The sequence below is a fragment of the Tupaia chinensis genome, unplaced genomic scaffold (assembly GCF_000334495.1).
Source record: "Tupaia chinensis unplaced genomic scaffold, TupChi_1.0 Scaffold000354_1, whole genome shotgun sequence".
Lineage (NCBI taxonomy): Eukaryota > Metazoa > Chordata > Mammalia > Scandentia > Tupaiidae > Tupaia > Tupaia belangeri.
In genome coordinates, this window is record NW_006159849.1 from 6,864,101 (window position 1) to 6,882,311 (window position 18,211).

Genomic DNA, 18,211 nt, shown 5'->3' on the forward strand with positions numbered 1-18,211 from the left:
ATCGTCACACCGCAATCCCTTCTCCTCCATTCTCCTCTCGGGATCTTGGGCACGCACGCACACGCGCCCCGGCGTGAGTTTTAAGCCACCGGGTCCGGGAGGTGAACCACTGTCGACTACGTGGGAGTCCAGCGACATAACCATTACGCTAACTGCTGCTTCCCTCTCTTTGCTTTTTCATGTTTCTCAACTCCTACTTTTTCTTCAGGCTGCTGTTTTGGGTGCCTACAAAAATGTTTTCTGACCCATGATCTAATTATAGAGTCTATTTCTTATTTGTTATTGTAAAACTTACATTCAATTGCAAGTATGAGCATATATCCCTCTAAAGGACTATTATGATTTAAAATGACTAAAGGAGTGCAAAGTTTTATACCAATAATGAAGAAGTACTTTATTTGATAACTGATAAAGAATAGCTGCAGTTTCTGTCCTGTGAGAGCTTACAATGTCAGTAATAAAAACTTTTAAGAGAAGGCATAGAATCTTATTGTTTTAGGACTTCCATGGGGATTATTTGGCAAATAGAGTTTAACTTTAATTGGTATAAAGTAACTGAATATGGTTATTAGTGTGTAACCATAAAAAATGAAAGTTATGAAGTTAAAAGCAATATACACATCATGAGACTGTCCTGCACTGGTGATTAAGAAGGTAGAAACTAAAACTGCAAGATGGGCAAAAACGAGCATTGTTGATGACACCGGGGGTGAGAGTATGATGACCAAAGCGTTCTTATCCTCTGTTGGTGAGTGTATGAACTGATGGATGTTTTTTAGAAGGCACCTTGGTGGGACCAGCAGTTAGCGCAATGGCTATGTTGCTGGACTCCCACGTAGCCAACCATGGCTCAAGTCCTGGACCCAGCGACTTAAACTCATGCCGGGTGCATGTGCATGTGTGCCCAAGATCCCAAGAGGAGAATGGAAGAGAAGGGATTGCGGGGTAGCCAAGCCCCCTGGGGGGGGGGTGATTTCTTGCTTTCTGTCTCTCTGTCTCTCTCTGTCTTTCTGATGAGTGCACGCACCCTATAGCAAAAACCTCTCCAAAAAAAAAGAAGAAGGCACGTTGGCAGTACCTACCAAAAATGTAAGTGTGTGCATCCTTTAACTTGACAACTTTTTTTCTAGAACTCTACGCTGCAGAAATAATCAAGAAATAGTGCATAGGAATATGTGAATAAGAACATTTATTACCGCCTTATTTGTTATTAAAAAGAAAGAGAGGGACTCGCAGGTGGCGTGGAGGTTAAGGTGGCTGGATCCCACGCAGTCACCTGTGCAGTTTGAGTCCTGGACCTGGAAACTTGAAAATCATGCCAGGTGCGTGTGTATGTATACCTAAAATCCTGAGAGGAGAACGGAGGAGGATGGATTTTAACAATCAGTTAAAATAATTGTGTTACATAAAAACTGAACATATATATAACCATTAAGCATAATCAGGTCTGTGTAGATGGGTGGGCATGGAAGGATATTACAAGAAAAGACCAAACTGTAACGAAGTATGAATAGTAGGATCTAAGTTTTATTTTTTAATGTATATTTGGGGGGGGTCTTCAAAAAGTTAATAGAAAATGCATATTATGAAAAAACTGCTCATGAATTTCACACTTTTTGCAACAAAATTAACTCATACTTTAGTTTCACTTTTACACAAACTTGTTGACATCCCCTTCTCTGTCATGTATATTCAGTGTGTAGAGAAAATGGTCTCTGTCTCCCTGTCTGTCTCTGGTGAGTGCATGCAATGACAGCATTTTTTTCTATTACTGTACATAGGGTTTCTCTGCCTTGGCGCTGTTGACACTGGGGCTGGATGATTCTTTGTTGTGGGGGGCTGTGGTGTGCCTTATAGGATATTCGGCACACTGCTGGCCTCTATCCAGAAGATGATGGTATCTCTCCCCAGTTGTCACAACCAAAATTGTCTCCACACACTGCCATATGTCCCCTGGGAGCAAAATCAACCTCCCCTGAGAACAGCCATGAAGTAAGAGAGAATAGATGCCCGGACAGCGAGCAACACCGAGCGACGTCGGCCATGGCCACTGTGTTATCTTGTCCCCCGCCCTGCTTAGCACTCGTGGTATGTGACCCTTCAAACCGGCAGCTTCTTTACCAGAAAATCAGGTACTCTGTGACTGTGATACTTGGCTTTGGTTGATTCTAGAGGCATGAAAAACCATTCCTTTCTTATGCTGAGCTAGTAATTTATGTTTTTATCAAATAAATACTATTATTATTGGAATACACAAACAAATGAAGTTTTCTTCCCTAGTGTGAAGGAGTAATATTAAGGGTATTATACTGCGCCGTATTTATGATGAATGCCTTCATTCTCAATGGCAATATTTCTAAAAGACTAATAAAGCAGCATTATGAATGCTAAATCAAGAATTTCATCTGCACTTGATGGCTTATCTCTTTTAAGGGCAATTAAGTGTGTATAATTTACCACTGCCGTGCTATGAATACCTTCGGAGTACAGTATTTTCTGTTAATGAGAAGTGTTCGCTTAATAAGCTTTTCCTTCCCGATGAAAGGATGTGCTTCACTTCCAGTCATACAAATAAAGTGGAGTCAATTTAAAAGAAACCATGAAACACCTTTTCCTTGTCCTTCTTCTTTTACCAAATTTCGAGAAGCAGATCTTTTCGTAAGTGGATACACTGAGATCTTGTTAAAAGGCTGCTTAGTTAAAAGAGAAAATGAAACATAAAGTTGGGCTTCCTCCAAGACTCTTTCATGCCAAGCGTGTCACGATGACCTTGTTACAAGGCAGTGTCACCACATGGAGCGTCCGCGCAAGCGCAGAGGAGGACATCATTACAATGGGACTCCAGTATTCTCCTTTCTGAAGATGTAGGTAGCTGCAGAAATGGTACCAGAAAAGTGACCACCATGAAAGTACCAGGATAGCCATCAAAGTCATTTAGGAAACTATCATAGTAGGAGAAGGGAGCAGTCATTTCTAGCTGCTATAATGAACAGAGACTGTACGGAGGGACTAGTGGTAGAACTGGGCCCAGCAGAATAGGTTAGACACCAAAGGCAGAATGGAAGTCAACACTAAGCATCTGAAGATCAGTGGCTGCAGAGACCGGGAATCACGAGGCTAAGGGAGAAAGTTTGACTGAAGTTGTAGGTTTGTGTAGAGGCAAGAGATCTCTCGATCCAGCAAATATCCACCAAAATCCATGCTCCCTTTTCCAAAGCACTGATAGAGCTAGAAAGCAGCTACAAACCAGCCTTCCTTGCATCTGGGCAGGGTCGCGGAAGTCATCCTTGATGATGGATTGTGAGTGGGTCTTTATCTGAGGGTTTGAACAGTAAACGGATGGCATACTCAAACTCTGTCATTTGAAGACAGTCTAAGAAAGATGATGTTTGCATAGATGAGAAGTTCAGGGAAATCACAAGAAATACTATAGTATCTGAGGCCAGAATGTACCACGTACCTACCCTTAAGCCTGTAGAGGGGGATAGATTGGTGCAGTTTCTAGGAATCAAAATAGGTGTCCTATGGAAAGACCCACATAAAAGCCCTGTAACCTTCAGTAACGCACCCAGCCCAAATCAAATCCATAGGGAGGACAGGGTGGAAATAGATCCCCTGACGTCACTCTCAACCCTCCCTCCATACTCCTACCAAGTGCCCCTTTGGCCAGATGCAGCCAGAAGCCAGAGAGTATGGGAGCCCTTTGATACAGTCGACAGCTGAGTATCCAGGACACAGACCCAGAGTAGATATCACGCACTGTCCCCTTCTGGTGAAGGTGATCATTGGGTTCCCTCCTCTGCTCCCACCTCCTCCACAGCCAGCTGGATTTGGAGGACATGGAGACCTTAGGCGATATCAGAGCCACAAAGTGCAGGAGCCAGACTCACATAGCACCCAGCAGAGGAAAGCAGGCTATCGCTCAGTCTTACCCATGCAAGCCATGCCTGCTTACAAGTCAAACTTCTCTCAAATCAATGCAGTAAATTTCAAGTGTGTGTTTTTGTTTTGTTTTGTTTGTAGAGGGTAGCCTTGGAGGATTTGTTTATTATAATAGATAGCATTAATAGGAATCAGATTATAGAACATTTTGAAGGCCAAGCAAAGAATTTGGATTCATTTCTATAGATGGACAAAAAGCAGTAAAGAGTTTTTTGTTGGGAGGTAGCACAAAAAATTTTTTAAAAAACTCTTGGCACAGTGAGTCTGGCAGTCATGTGGCAGGTGGAGTGGAACACAGTGAGCAATCAGCTGTTGCCGTTGGCCCAAACCCCGTGTTAGCAGCAGGACCTGTGAGTCAGCACAGGACGGTGCGAGCGGAAGAATGGAAACATAATCACGTTTCAGGTCAGCGGCCAACGCACCATGGACAAGTTGGGGTAGGAGGTTATCTAAGACCGCTCTAGTGATCGCCAGTCTACAAAAGGTTGTACCTGGCTGCTGTGCGATGTGAAAGAGGAACTTTGGAGAGAGCTGTCGATATGTCATGAGTAACCCCCCGCAAGGAGGATGAGGAGAAAGTCTGTCCATCATCTCAGGTCTAAAGAAGAGTGTTTCAGAGGGACTCTGGAGGGTATGATGTGTGGAGCTATCAGATGGAGCTAAAAGATACAGTAAACTGCAGTATTCCTGAAAAATTGAAAGAAGAAGAGAATTATTGGTCAGCTGCTCCAGTGATGCCAAGCTAAGAGAGGCTTCAACTCTCAGAGCTTAGAATAAATGGTATGTGACTGGTTGAGGGCACTGAGCTTTAGAGAGTGTTAATATGAGATTATCCCTGGCCCTGTCTGTGTGAGGATATTGAAGAAACACAGGAAACTACCAATCATTGAAGACGTGTTCTTAAATATGAGAGTGTAACAGTCATGTAGAGGAGAAGACGTGTTCTTCCTTAAATATGAGAGTGTAACAGTCATGTAGAGGGGATGACTACAGACCCTGTGACAGCATGCCACAAGGAACAGAGACGTATGGGGGACCTCAGAAAGTTTGTGAACGGTCAGGACCAGCAGGTGGCATCATGGCCATGTCGCTGGCCTCCCGTGTAGTTGACCTCAGTTCAAGTCCTGGACCCGGTGGCTTAAACTCACGCTGGGTGTGTGTGCATTCGTGCCCAAGAACCCAAGAGGAGAATGGAGGAGAAGGGATTGTGGCATGGCCATCCCCCCGGGGGGTGATTTCTCACTTTCTGTCTCTCTGTCTCTTTCTGGTGAGATCACACACCCTATGGCAAAAAAAGAAACCTCTCAAAAAAAAAAAAAAAAAAAGTTTATGAAGGGCTGGCCCCCTGGTGTAATGGTGAAGGGAGCTAGAGCCCACATGGCCAGCTGCAGTTCAAATCCAGAACCCTGTGGCTTGAAAAACACACTGGGCCTGTGTGTGCTTGTCCACAATCCTGACAGAAAGAAGAAGTGGAGGAAAAAGGATTGTAATGCGATACCCCATAGGGAGTTCTCTCTCCTTTTCTCTCTTGAGAGCACAAGGGCCCTCTGACACTTAAAAATTAGTAATACTAAACTATAAAGAATGCTTATGGAGAAATGGAATTAAAGTACAATGAATGATTTTGTTGTCCCCCCCCCAAATTGAAATCCATGTGTAGTTGTTTTTGTTGTTGGGTTTTTTTTTTTTTAATATAAGACACAATTTCCATGTTTTACAAAATAAAAATAAATTAAAAAAAAAAAAACCTTTTATCCACTTGGCAAGGCTTTTGCCTGGGCCATCTTATAACCGCGCTCCTAAGTATCACCTTTCCTGCCCCTTGTCTCCGTCTTCCAACCACCAGTCTGAACAGGGAAGAGAAGCTCCTGTCCCTCTCACTGCTAGAGGCCAGCAGGGGCCAGGCAAGCTGCAGAGGCAGACGTGGCTTCTAGATGTACATTGAAGGTTGCGTTGTCATGAAGCTGGATCATTTCCAATGTGAAACCGTCTTCACAGACCTGCGGCTAGAAGTGAGGAGAGGACCTTTCACTCTAGCCGTCACCAGGACGGTCAGAGACCTGTATTTCCTGCTGGAGCAGGGAAAGACCCAGCTCCAGAATACATACGAGGACTAATGGGAGTCAAGACTAATGTTATTGATGATTCTGCCTCAGAAGAGTATATTGGCTAGGGATCAGCAGGTGGCGTGGTGGTCAAGGCTCTGCACTCCCACATGGCTGATTGCGGTTCAAGTTCCAGACCTAGTGGCTTGAAAAAATCACACCAGGCCCATGTGTATGTGTGCCCAAAATCCTCAGAGGAGGATGGAGAAGGAGGAGTTGCATTGTGGCCAACCCCTCTGGGGCTTGGAAGTTTCTTATTTTCCTTCTGTGTGTCTCTCTTTGTCTCTCTCCAGTGAGTGCATGCACCCTATGACAAAAACCTAAAAAAAAAAATAAAAAAAAAATTATTATACAAGTTTCTAACATCAAGGCCTTGACCTAAAAGAAAGTAAGATCAAAAGTGAGCAAATCCCAAACATGCATTTACCATCCCTTGAAATGCATTTATAAACATAGAAACAGTAACTTTGTTAGAGGATATTTTCTTTCTTTCTTAAATGTAACAGAAAATTTAGAAAATCTTAAAGTGCAAAACTTGAAAGTAAAAAATACCCAGTATCACACCATCCAGAGAGAATTGTGCATTTTGATGTATTTATTTCCTGTCTATTACCTCTGTGGATATGTATACATATATTTTTCAAACTGTATTATATGCTTTTTAAATTTAACATGATATTTTATTTTTCTAAGTGATAGAATGTTTTAAAATGGTCTAAGTCACCTTGTTTATGAACATTTCCAATTTCAAACTAGATTCTTTAGGCTTGTGGTTTCGGGAACATGGACCGTCTGAAACCCCATCCTTGGGGAAGATGGACGGGCAGAGGTTTTTGTGTGCAATTGGTAAAGATCCATGGACCCAGGAACCAGCAGTTACGTAATGGCTACGTTGCTGGACTCCCACGTAGTCGACTGCGGTTCGCATCCCAGACCTGGTGGCTTAAAATTCACACTGGGCGTGTGTGCGTGTGTGCCCAAGATCCTGAGAAACGGAGTAGAAGGGATTGTGGCATGGCCATCCCCTCTGGAGGGGGTGATTTCTCACTTTCTGTCTCTATGACTCTCTCTGCCTGTCTGGCGAGTGTACGCGCCCTATAGCAAAAACCTCTAAAAAAAAAAAAAAAAAAAAAAAAAGGACCTGTGTAGGGTCGGCTTCTTAGAGGATAGTCTGCATGATCTTTTTTCATATCTTTCATAGGAGTCTTGGTATCTGTTTTAATATTGTTTGCAAGAGCCAGAGGGCGTGATGGTGGAGGATGTAAGCTAAGTGTAAGCTAAGATGTCTGGACTTGATCCAGGGCGAGAGTACTGATGACTTACAAAGAATCAAGCGAGGTAGTGCATGATCACATGTATACCGCTGGAAAAACCACTCTGGCAGCATGTCTATATTCCGTACTCCCAAAATTAGTTCCTCAGATCACCTAAGGGGGGAAATGCCCTTGATGTGAAATGTTTTGTACTTCCTCTTTTTTTTGGAGAGGTTTTTGCTATAGAGTGCGTGCACTTGCCAGAAAGACAGAGAGAGAAAGAGAGACAGAAAGCAAGAAATCACCCCCCAGGGGGGATGGCCATGCTGCAATCCCTTCTCCTGCATTCTACTCCCAGGATCTTGGGCATGTACATGCAAGTGCCTGGTGTGAGTTTAAGCCACTGGGTCCGGGACTTGAACAGCAGTTGACTACATGGGACCCCAGTGACATAGCCATTATGGCAACTGCTGGTCCCATGTTTTAGTACTTCCTCTTAAAGCCAGTATATCAGATGACATCTTAAGTGATCTAATGTTATAGACAATGTACTGTAGAAAGCAGTTTTCTGCAACCAATGTAAGATCATTAAAATCTCACTGTTGTCAAAACTATTGTTCTGTAATAGTGGTTTACTTTGGTGTTCATCTAATTGTTAATATCATCACAATTATCTCATCATTCAGATGCTTCTCAGCTTCTCTCAGATCCAAATCCAGCAAAGATGACATAGAGAAAGCCTTAAAGTGACAGAACACTAAACCAGGAGCCTTCTAGATGTCCAGAATATCCTTCCTGGCTCTACTGCACATAGGTCAAGGGATTTAGATCAAGTTACTCTTCCAGAGCCTCAGTTCCTTTATCGTACAAATGGGCACCATCCACCCTACTCAGCTACCTAACGGTAGTTATGGTCAAATGCAGTCATTAAAAGATAGCGCAGTTGTATGACCAAATGCACGCTGCCATGCATTCTCCTTTTACATTGCCATTACGCTCAGACAAGTCTGGGTTAGCAAAGAGGAGCTATGGAAGTAAGAGTCTGTGGTTTGCCTTTGTGATTGTACGTGGTTCTTTTTCCTGAGTATCACAGGCTTTAGAGGTTTATCTAGTTCCCAGCCCCTCACCCGCTTTAGCCCTTGCAAAACCCTGAAATAGAAATAGACTCTGTTTGTCGGTGTTCTGAAATCTAAGCTTGTAGGTCTTAAAGAAGTAAAACTCGGTCTTAGAGTGAGAAAAGAAAATGCACACCACAGCACTTTGAGAGCATATGCAAAGCCGTGCGGAAAAGATCGGAGGGCCTTGGTGTGTGGCGGGGGACATCATCGGCTCACTGCAGTCTCGCTAGTCTATTAGAGGTATCTCAGAGGAAAGCACGGAGCTCAGAGGTTTTAACTGCTGGTTCTAGAAGAGCCACACAGAGGTTCTTTGTCATCATGACTTGCTGATCTACTAGTCAGGAAGTTCCAGGTAGCATCTCAAAACGCTTGCTCGCAGTTTTAAAGTGTTCTTGCCTCTCATGAGGCAGTGCCTAGTGTCCCTTGGGAAAGTGTCAGGTGATGAGGCCTTTACTGCTGCTGGTTTAAGAAATCACATGCCGCAGTGAATAGGACCAGATGTTTCCAGGAAGCAGACAGGATGCTTTTTATTTCTATTTTGTTTTTTAAATTGACAAATAAAAATTATACACATTTATTATGTATAACATAATGAGATTTTTTAGAATTACTTTTAATTTAATTTATTATTATTATTATTTTACTTTGTTATAAGGCAAGAGAGAGAGAAAGAAAGAGAAAGTGAGAAAGCAAACCGCCAGGTCTGGGACTCAAACTGTGGTTGGCCTTGTGGGAGTCTAGTGCCTTAACCACTACACCACCCACTGACCCCCAACATGATGTTTTGACATCTGTATTTACTGTGGAATGGCTCAATTGAACTAGTTAAAATGAGGTTCATATTCTTTATCTCACATACAGGTTGTTTCGACTTCGTTCCCACCCATAAGATATTGTTTCATCAGGAAAGTCGTGACGCATTTTCGTATAGGAAAATACACATGACTTACCGGGCAGTCTAATACCACACTATGGATATGCAGATATTCCAAAATCCGAAAAACTTATAAAATCAGAAGCCCTTCTAGTCTCAAGCATTTCAGATAAGAAACACTCAACCTGTAGTTATTTTTTGCGTTAACACTTAAAATCTACTCCCGTAGAAATTTTCAAAATGCCTTGTTGTTAACTATAGTCACAGTAATATACAATACACTCTTTTTATTTTCTTTTGGGGAGAGTTTTTTCCTATAGGGCGTGTACACTTGCCAGAAAGACAGAGAGCAACAGAGAGACAGAAAGCGAGAAATCAGCCCCCAGAGGAGATGGCCACTCCGCAATCCCTTCTCTTCCATTCTCCTCTTGGAATCTTGGGCATGCACGTACACGCACTCGGCGTGAGTTTAAGCCACCAGGCCCAGGAATTGAACCGCAGTCAGCTACAGGGGAGTTCAGTGACATAGCCATTACGCTAACTGCTGATCCCACAGTACACTCTCGGACTTATCCCTTCTATCTAGCTGAGATTTCATTTCCTTCAACCAATGTCTCCCAATCCATCCTGCCCCTCAGCTTCGGGTAACCACCATTCTATTCTTTATTTCTAGTAAATGTTCTCAGATTCCACCTGTAAGATGTTTTTTAAATTATACTGAAGTACATCAGTGTTAAAGCTTTTATTTTTTATGCAGAAATGGGGAGAAGAAAACCTTGAGATGTCATCCCTACTGTTCAGCAAAAGACCACCTTTTGTTTATAACTTCCCAAGTTACCCATATGACATTCATGATAGTGTTTATACTGGTTTACCAACACTTTGAAAGTTTTTATTCAGCTTATCCATGATTGGATATGATTAGAAGCAAATAAATATTTTATTTCTCTTTCATCAAAAGGAATGGCTCTCTTAGAGCTTCTTAATTCACTGAGGTCAAACATCCAAACTTTTTTTTTGGAGAGGTTTTTGCTATAGGGCGTGTGCGCTTGCCAGACAGACAGAGAGAGACAGAGAGAGACAGAGAGACAGAAAGCGAGAAATCACCCCCCAGGAGGGATGGTCATGCTGGAATCCCTTCTCCTCCATTCTCCTCTCTGGATCTTGGGCATGCATGCACACGCACCCGGCGTGAATTTTAAGCCACCGGGTCTGGGACTCAAACCGCGGTCGACTACATGGGAGTCCAGTGACATAGTCATTACGCTAACTGAAATGTGTAAACATCCAAACTTAAAAGAGAACTTTGGACTTTGTTTCTAGGCTTGTTTTTGAAAAAAAAAAAACAATGGGAATGCAGCCTGGGTTTGGCAGTCAGACTCCACCACACACTAGCAAAGTGAGTTAGGCAAGTCACTTAACCCTTGGAAGTCATTTAACCTCAAATTTCCACCTGTAAAATGGCAATAATTGTCACTGTGCTTCTGGATGCCTGGGAGAGTCGAACCAGGTAAGAGGTTCTGATATTAGAGGCAGCAGAGTGTGGTTGTTTGCAGCATGGACTCTGCCTCCCATGGTGGCTGTCCCACTTCCACCTCTGCACTAGCCGTGTGACCTTGCACAAGTTGTTGAACCTTTTTGTGTCAGTAAAATAAAGGTAATAATAAGGTGGTTTTGGTCATGGGGGTCATTGTGATGATAAAATACTGGATTGTCAGAAAAATAATCATGACATAGTTTTCTGGTTTTCTATGCAAAAATGTGTCCTGACTTTTCCGACAACCCAATAGTGAATACAAACAGAAACAGTACCTGGCATTCAGCAAATGTGTGCTGTATAAATAAGTGCTATGATTATGACATAGTATGGTTATAATTGCTGTTATCCTTATATTAAGTGGCTGGCACGAAGTAGTTGCTCAAAAAAAAATTAACTTGATTACTACTTCTATTATTTCTCCCCACTGCAACACTTACATTTTAAGGAGCATAAAAGGAAAGTACCATTATTGCAAGTCTGATTTTACTTTAACTAAACAGATGACAATGGAGTCCTTCCCAAAATCTACTTGTTAAGAGACTCAAATTTAATCTTACACTGCAGCATAAAGTTGGTTTTGTTTTGTTTGTTTGTTTGTTTTTCAGTGCTTCTTAGAGCAGAAACAAAGGATTAAGCTTTACCTCAGACCTTCTGAATCAGAAATTCTAGGGATATGCCCTCTTGTTTGTTTCTTTTCTTTTTAAGTTTATTTATTTATTTCTGCCTTGAGGAAGAGAAAGTGAGACAGCACTTGCAAAGGGTTCTGATATCACGATCCTCCCCCTCACCCCATTCAGCTCGGGATCAAAGACACCTGTGCGCTCACCCTGCCCAGAAATGTTTCTGGATGTGAACTTGAAACACTCCCATGGAGTTCAGCCTTGCAGAGTGTCGTGTTTTACCACTGTGCTTTTGGGCACCCCCCCCCCAACCCCTTTGTGTAGTTTAGCATGCAGTTCCGGGGATTCTTAGGCTCCCAGGGCTGGAGAACACCAGGCATAGACTACCCCCTGCTTTAACTGCCTTCTGTTGTTAGGGCAGAGACAACCATGAATCAGGTTCTTCTCTGTTGACAGGTTATTCCAGCCCAGAAGTATAAAACGGTTGTTATGGTGATTCCACAAATTAAGCAGAAATACGTGTTCTAGAAAACAAAGTCAGGGGTGAGATGCGGGAGGGCAAAGCACTCGGAGAGCCGGCAAGGCTGTTGATAGGTCTGGCACAGAACATTTCAGGGTATTGGGTCCTCTGGAAAGTGCTAATGTCACATCTTGTGTCATACCACTCTGAGCAGTAGATGGGAGAAGAAACGCCTTTTGAATTTTTATGTGAAGTTAAAATGAGAAAGAGCTATTTCAGCCTTTGGGAGTCAGATTTACTGGTACAAAAGGTCACTGACTTTAGTTGAGGGCATTGCAGAGCTCAGAGAAGGGAGTATTAAAATAGCAAAGTAATTTTTTTTAAGCCCTATATGTGCTGTGGGCTTCAGCCTTAATCTTGCCATCTTGTTGACCTAGGATCTTAAGTAAAAAGACATGTGGAAAGAAAATAAAAAGAAAGGGGAAAAAATTAGAATATTCTACCTCCGGCAAGATCAAGGATGTATGTAGTTGTCCTGAGACTAAGGGTGACTTAATATTTGCAATGGAATAAGCAAAGTGATTAAATCATGACATTGTGGGAAAGCGGTTGTTACTAGCTGTATGTGGAGATGACTGATCCATACTGATTGAGCGTGACCATTTTAGATGAAGTCAACGCAAGTTTGAGACCTCGCCCTTTGTTGGCAATGGTCTGTTTTGTGTTCAAGCTGGGGTACCTGAAGATTATAGTGCCTTGGAGAAGAAACCAATCTTGGAGGTGGGGTGCAGAAGTTGAAAGCTATTAGTTTAGCTCTTTATTCACTGCATTGGTTATGACAGAACAGCATCTGAATTGGTTGAAAAGAATCAAAGAGTCCCATGGAGAGACACAGTATTGAAGCCATTAAGAGTAAACTGATTACCTAGTCATTAATGAGATCTGAAGATTAAGTATCATACTTTGAGGGACACTGCAATTATAGAAAATAGAATATGAGAAAGCCATAAAGAAATAGCAGGAGAGACCTTCAGAAAAGTTGGAAATGGACCCAGGGGCACGTTCTACCATAGACGTCAAGGTGAAAAATTGTTTTGAAAAAGGTGTTCTTTGGTGTTAAAAGCATGGAGAACTTTTTTTTTTTTTTTGATTTAACTTTATATTTCTTATTTTTTTTGATTTTAGCAGAGAGAGGGAGAGAGAGAGAGAGAGAGAGAGAGAGAAAGTAAGATGGGAACCAGCAGTTAGTGTAATGGCTATGTCGCTGGACTCCTACGTAGTTGACCGCAGTTCAAGTCCCGGACCCGGTGGCTTAAAACTCACGCCGGGCACGTGTGCGTGTGTGCCCAAGATCCCGAGAGGAGAGGAGAATGGAGGAGAAGGGATTGTGGCGTGACCATCCCCCTGGGGGGTGATTTCTCGCTTTCTGTCTCTGTGTCTCTCTTTGTCTGTCTGGCGAGCGCACGCGCCCTATAGCAAAAACCTCTCAAAAAAAAAAAAAAGAGAGAGAGAGAAAGTAAGAAAGAAAGCTGCCACCAGGTCCGGTACTCAAATTGCAGTCGTCCAGCACCCTTAACCACCACACCACCTGCTGGCCCAAGTATGGGGAAATTTAAAAAAATAAAATGTAGGCAGGTGGATACAGGACTTGCATTGCTATGTAAAAATATTAGCAAGTATATTTCTGTAAAAAGGATGATTTAAGTTGATTTATGAGAAAAAAAAAGAGAGAGAGAGAGAGAGACAGGTACCCACAAAAGGTTGTTAAGCCATGATCCACCGTCATGGGCGGCCAGCCCAGGGGAAGGGTACACATGCCTACCTGGTGTGCTTGAAGAGGTCCCAAGATGCAAACCCAGGAGCTTCCCCACGTGGTCCATTTGCATTACCGGTGTAATACCACCTGGCCTCTAAAATGGATGAACTTTATTAGATTCACTTAAGTTAGAGTTTCTCAGCCTTAGCCCTACACATTTGGGGACAGATGATTCTTTTTTTGTTATTGTATTGCTATAATTATTTTAAATTTTGCTACAGGGAATGCACATGCGACAGAGAGAACGTGAGAAGGCAAGCTGCCAGGTCTGGGACTCAACCCGTGATCAGTCATGTGGGAGTCCAGTGTCGTAACTACTATGCCACCTACCGGCCCCAGGATAGGTGATTTTTGGTAGTGGGAGGAGCTTTCCTGTGCTTTAAAGAATGTTTCAAAGCATCCCTGGTTTCTATCCACTAGATGCCGGTGGTAACTTTACCACCACCAGTTGTGGTAACCAAAAATGTTTTTAGGCACTGCCAGATGTCCTTGGTTAAGAACTCTACAGGGCTGGCCCCCCTGTAGCACAACGGTTAAGCATTCTGCATGCAGAGCCAGATCCCTCTTGACCAAGAGCAGTTCAAACCCTAGCCCAGGCATTTTGAAAAACAAACCAGGTATACATGCCCTAAATTCTGACAGGATGGAGAAACAGAGGAAAAAGGATTATGGCATGACCATACTCCACTGAGAGGTGAGCTCGCACTCTCTCTCTCTTTCATGAGTGTATATGCTCTCTGGTAATAAAAATAAATAAAAAATGAAAATAAAGAACCACTGACTTACGCTTTTATTTAGTTCCTTTTGTGTATGTGGTACTGCAAGGCATGAAAAGTGTGACACACTTACACACTTTCTCTATTGAGAAAAATATATTCCAATTCCTAAATCTAGTTATTCTGTTATTTATCCTATTATGTTGGTTAAGACTATACACACACACACACACACACACACACACACACACACATGCATGTATGTACACACATATGTATGTGAAGTTAGTCTCCAAGCTAACATTATGTCAGTTTAATTATGGAATAATATTAGGAAATTAGTAAGTTGGACATGTAGGTGTCCCAGTGTTAAATGTTTTATCTCAGATCAGTGTAGGACACTTTTATTACAGCCCCATGGTAAGACTAGTAATCAATTTCCAAATTAAGCTCTCTGTTCTCTGAAGACTCAAATGACTTTTTGCTCTCTCATTTCTCGTGAAGATAAAATACTCTACTGATCCATAGAAATGTTGAAAATTTTTTAATTAAAAAAAATGTGTACTACTTATCTTTGGGTAGAAATTATAATGATATATATTAAAAGTAGTCTATCAAGTGTCCTAGCTCTTAATATGAGAAATATGAATATTTTGGACTATAATTTGACCTTAGAGACATTCATAGAAAAGATTATCACAAAAAATAATTTTATGAAAAGAAGAGGCCTTAATATTTGGAACAGATTATCCATCAAAAATAACCTGACATCTTCCGAAATTTCAGCTTCCTTGTTGCTTAGGAACAAGAAAGAAAACCTAACCTCAGTCTCCTGCTTTGCTGCTTATGACACTGAACAAGGCCCTGACTGTTGAGATTAATGCTGAGACCCTGTTTTCTTTGCAGACTGCATCATCTGCTATTAAAGGTGCTATTCAACTGGGGATAGGCTACACAGTGGGAAATCTCACGTCCAAGCCAGAACGAGATGTTCTCATGCAAGACTTTTATGTGGTGGAAAGTGTTTTCCTACCCAGGTAAGAACAGTTTGTTTGTGATCATTTCCAGGCTAAAGTATCTTCCTCGTGACATCCCCATACTGAAGGACTTTTCTCCCAGTACATGTGTGCGTGGTGTGTATGTTGGGCCTTTGGTAGGGCCCAAAGTACTCCCAGTGTCTGTTCTGTTACTTGCTGCCATACCGGGATGGCTTGCATTTTTTATAGGTAGATAGAAATGGGTTTCATCTATGGGTGAACCAGTTACAATTAGTTGTGATGATTGGCTGGAAGACCACACAGTGAAGGACTTTAAGATTCAGTTGGAAAGAGCCCAGTAATCACAAGGTACTATCCGCCATGGGTTTGGGAAACAGGGCTTCCATGGAGCAGTGCATGTGCCAAGTTTTGCCCCCCCTAGAGTAAAAGGACAGGCTGGTGGACCCGTAATTGGGCATCACATCTGAGTTCAGTCTTTTTAAAATTTTTATTTGTTTAGTTAGTTAGTTTGCTATAGGGCACCTGTGCTCACCAGAGAGACAGACAGACAGACAGAGAGAGAGGAATCAAGCCACCTGGTCCAGGACTTGAATATGGTTGGCCATGTGGGAATCCAGCACCTTAGCCACCACACCACCTGCTGACCCCCAGTGTTCAGTCATGTAACTCCGATTTTGTGATGACTTTAATGTTCATCCCGAACATGTATGAGAATCCTGCTATGTTGACACTGAGTTTGCAAAAGCACCAAGGTCCCCATGTGTGCTGCCTGTAGTTTGCATCATATTTTGGGGGAACAAAACAAATCTGGAGATGTTGGTGGTGATAGCTGCCTAACGATGTGAATGTACTGAATTCCACAGCCTTGTACACTTACACTGTGAAGATGCTCAGTTTCATGTTATGTATCTTTTGCCACAATAAAATAAATTAATTAAAATTTTAAAAGTCTACTATCACCTTAGTGTAGGAAGAGAAGTAATTACTAAATGTCACTATTTCAAAGAAACGGGCCTAGAGAATAAACTGGTCTCTCAATTTGGACACTAATTTGGAGACTGGTCTAGAGAATAAACTGGCCTCTCAGTTTGGAGGTTAATTGTTTTGTCTTTGGGGCTATGAGGATTGATTTTTTCCAGGCACATTTATACTTAAATATATATATATATATTTTTTTTTGAGAGGTTTTTTGCTATAGGGCACTTGCACTCACCAGAAAGACAGAGAAACAGAGAGACAGAAAGCGAGAAATCACCCCCAAGGAGGATGGCCACGCTGCAATCCCTTCTCCTCCATTCTTATTTGGAACAGATTATCCATCAAAAATAACCTGACATCTTCCGAAATTTCAGCTTCCTTGTTGCTTAGGAACAAGAAAGAAAACCTAACCTCAGTCTCCTGCTTTGCTGCTTATGACACTGAACAAGGCCCTGACTGTTGAGATTAATGCTGAGACCCTGTTTTCTTTGCAGACTGCATCATCTGCTATTAAAGGTGCTATTCAACTGGGGATAGGCTACACAGTGGGAAATCTCACGTCCAAGCCAGAACGAGATGTTCTCATGCAAGACTTTTATGTGGTGGAAAGTGTTTTCCTACCCAGGTAAGAACAGTTTGTTTGTGATCATTTCCAGGCTAAAGTATCTTCCTCGTGACATCCCCATACTGAAGGACTTTTCTCCCAGTACATGTGTGCGTGGTGTGTATGTTGGGCCTTTGGTAGGGCCCAAAGTACTCCCAGTGTCTGTTCTGTTACTTGCTGCCATACCGGGATGGCTTGCATTTTTTATAGGTAGATAGAAATGGGTTTCATCTATGGGTGAACCAGTTACAATTAGTTGTGATGATTGGCTGGAAGACCACACAGTGAAGGACTTTAAGATTCAGTTGGAAAGAGCCCAGTAATCACAAGGTACTATCCGCCATGGGTTTGGGAAACAGGGCTTCCATGGAGCAGTGCATGTGCCAAGTTTTGCCCCCCCTAGAGTAAAAGGACAGGCTGGTGGACCCGTAATTGGGCATCACATCTGAGTTCAGTCTTTTTAAAATTTTTATTTGTTTAGTTAGTTAGTTTGCTATAGGGCACCTGTGCTCACCAGAGAGACAGACAGACAGACAGAGAGAGAGGAATCAAGCCACCTGGTCCAGGACTTGAATATGGTTGGCCATGTGGGAATCCAGCACCTTAGCCACCACACCACCTGCTGACCCCCAGTGTTCAGTCATGTAACTCCGATTTTGTGATGACTTTAATGTTCATCCCGAACATGTATGAGAATCCTGCTATGTTGACACTGAGTTTGCAAAAGCACCAAGGTCCCCATGTGTGCTGCCTGTAGTTTGCATCATATTTTGGGGGAACAAAACAAATCTGGAGATGTTGGTGGTGATAGCTGCCTAACGATGTGAATGTACTGAATTCCACAGCCTTGTACACTTACACTGTGAAGATGTTCAGTTTCATGTTATGTATCTTTTGCCACAATAAAATAAATTAAAATTTTAAAAGTCTACTATCACCTTAGTGTAGGAAGAGAAGTAATTACTAAATGTCACTATTTCAAAGAAATGGGCCTAGAGAATAAACTGGTCTCTCAATTTGGACACTAATTTGGAGACTGGTCTAGAGAATAAACTGGCCTCTCAGTTTGGAGGTTAATTGTTTTGTCTTTGGGGCTATGAGGATTGATTTTTTCCAGGCACATTTATACTTAAATATATATATATATTTTTTTTTTTGAGAGGTTTTTTGCTATAGGGCACTTGCAC

General features: G+C 42.2%; 1 protein-coding gene across 2 annotated transcripts in view; it reads left to right on the forward strand.

Moving 5' to 3' along the window:
• PIP5K1B (phosphatidylinositol-4-phosphate 5-kinase type 1 beta) overlaps positions 1-18,211 on the forward strand; it is a 360,249-nt gene that overhangs the window by 172,395 nt on the left and 169,643 nt on the right. Inside the window, exon 4 of one of the 2 annotated variants that reach the window (XM_006152466.3) lies at positions 15,351-15,481. In XM_006152466.3, coding sequence (XP_006152528.1) covers positions 15,351-15,481 — 131 coding nt within the window. Of the gene's footprint in view, positions 1-15,350; positions 15,482-16,839; positions 17,046-18,211 lie in introns of those variants that run through there. The other variant, XM_014589336.2, reaches the window with a different exon arrangement.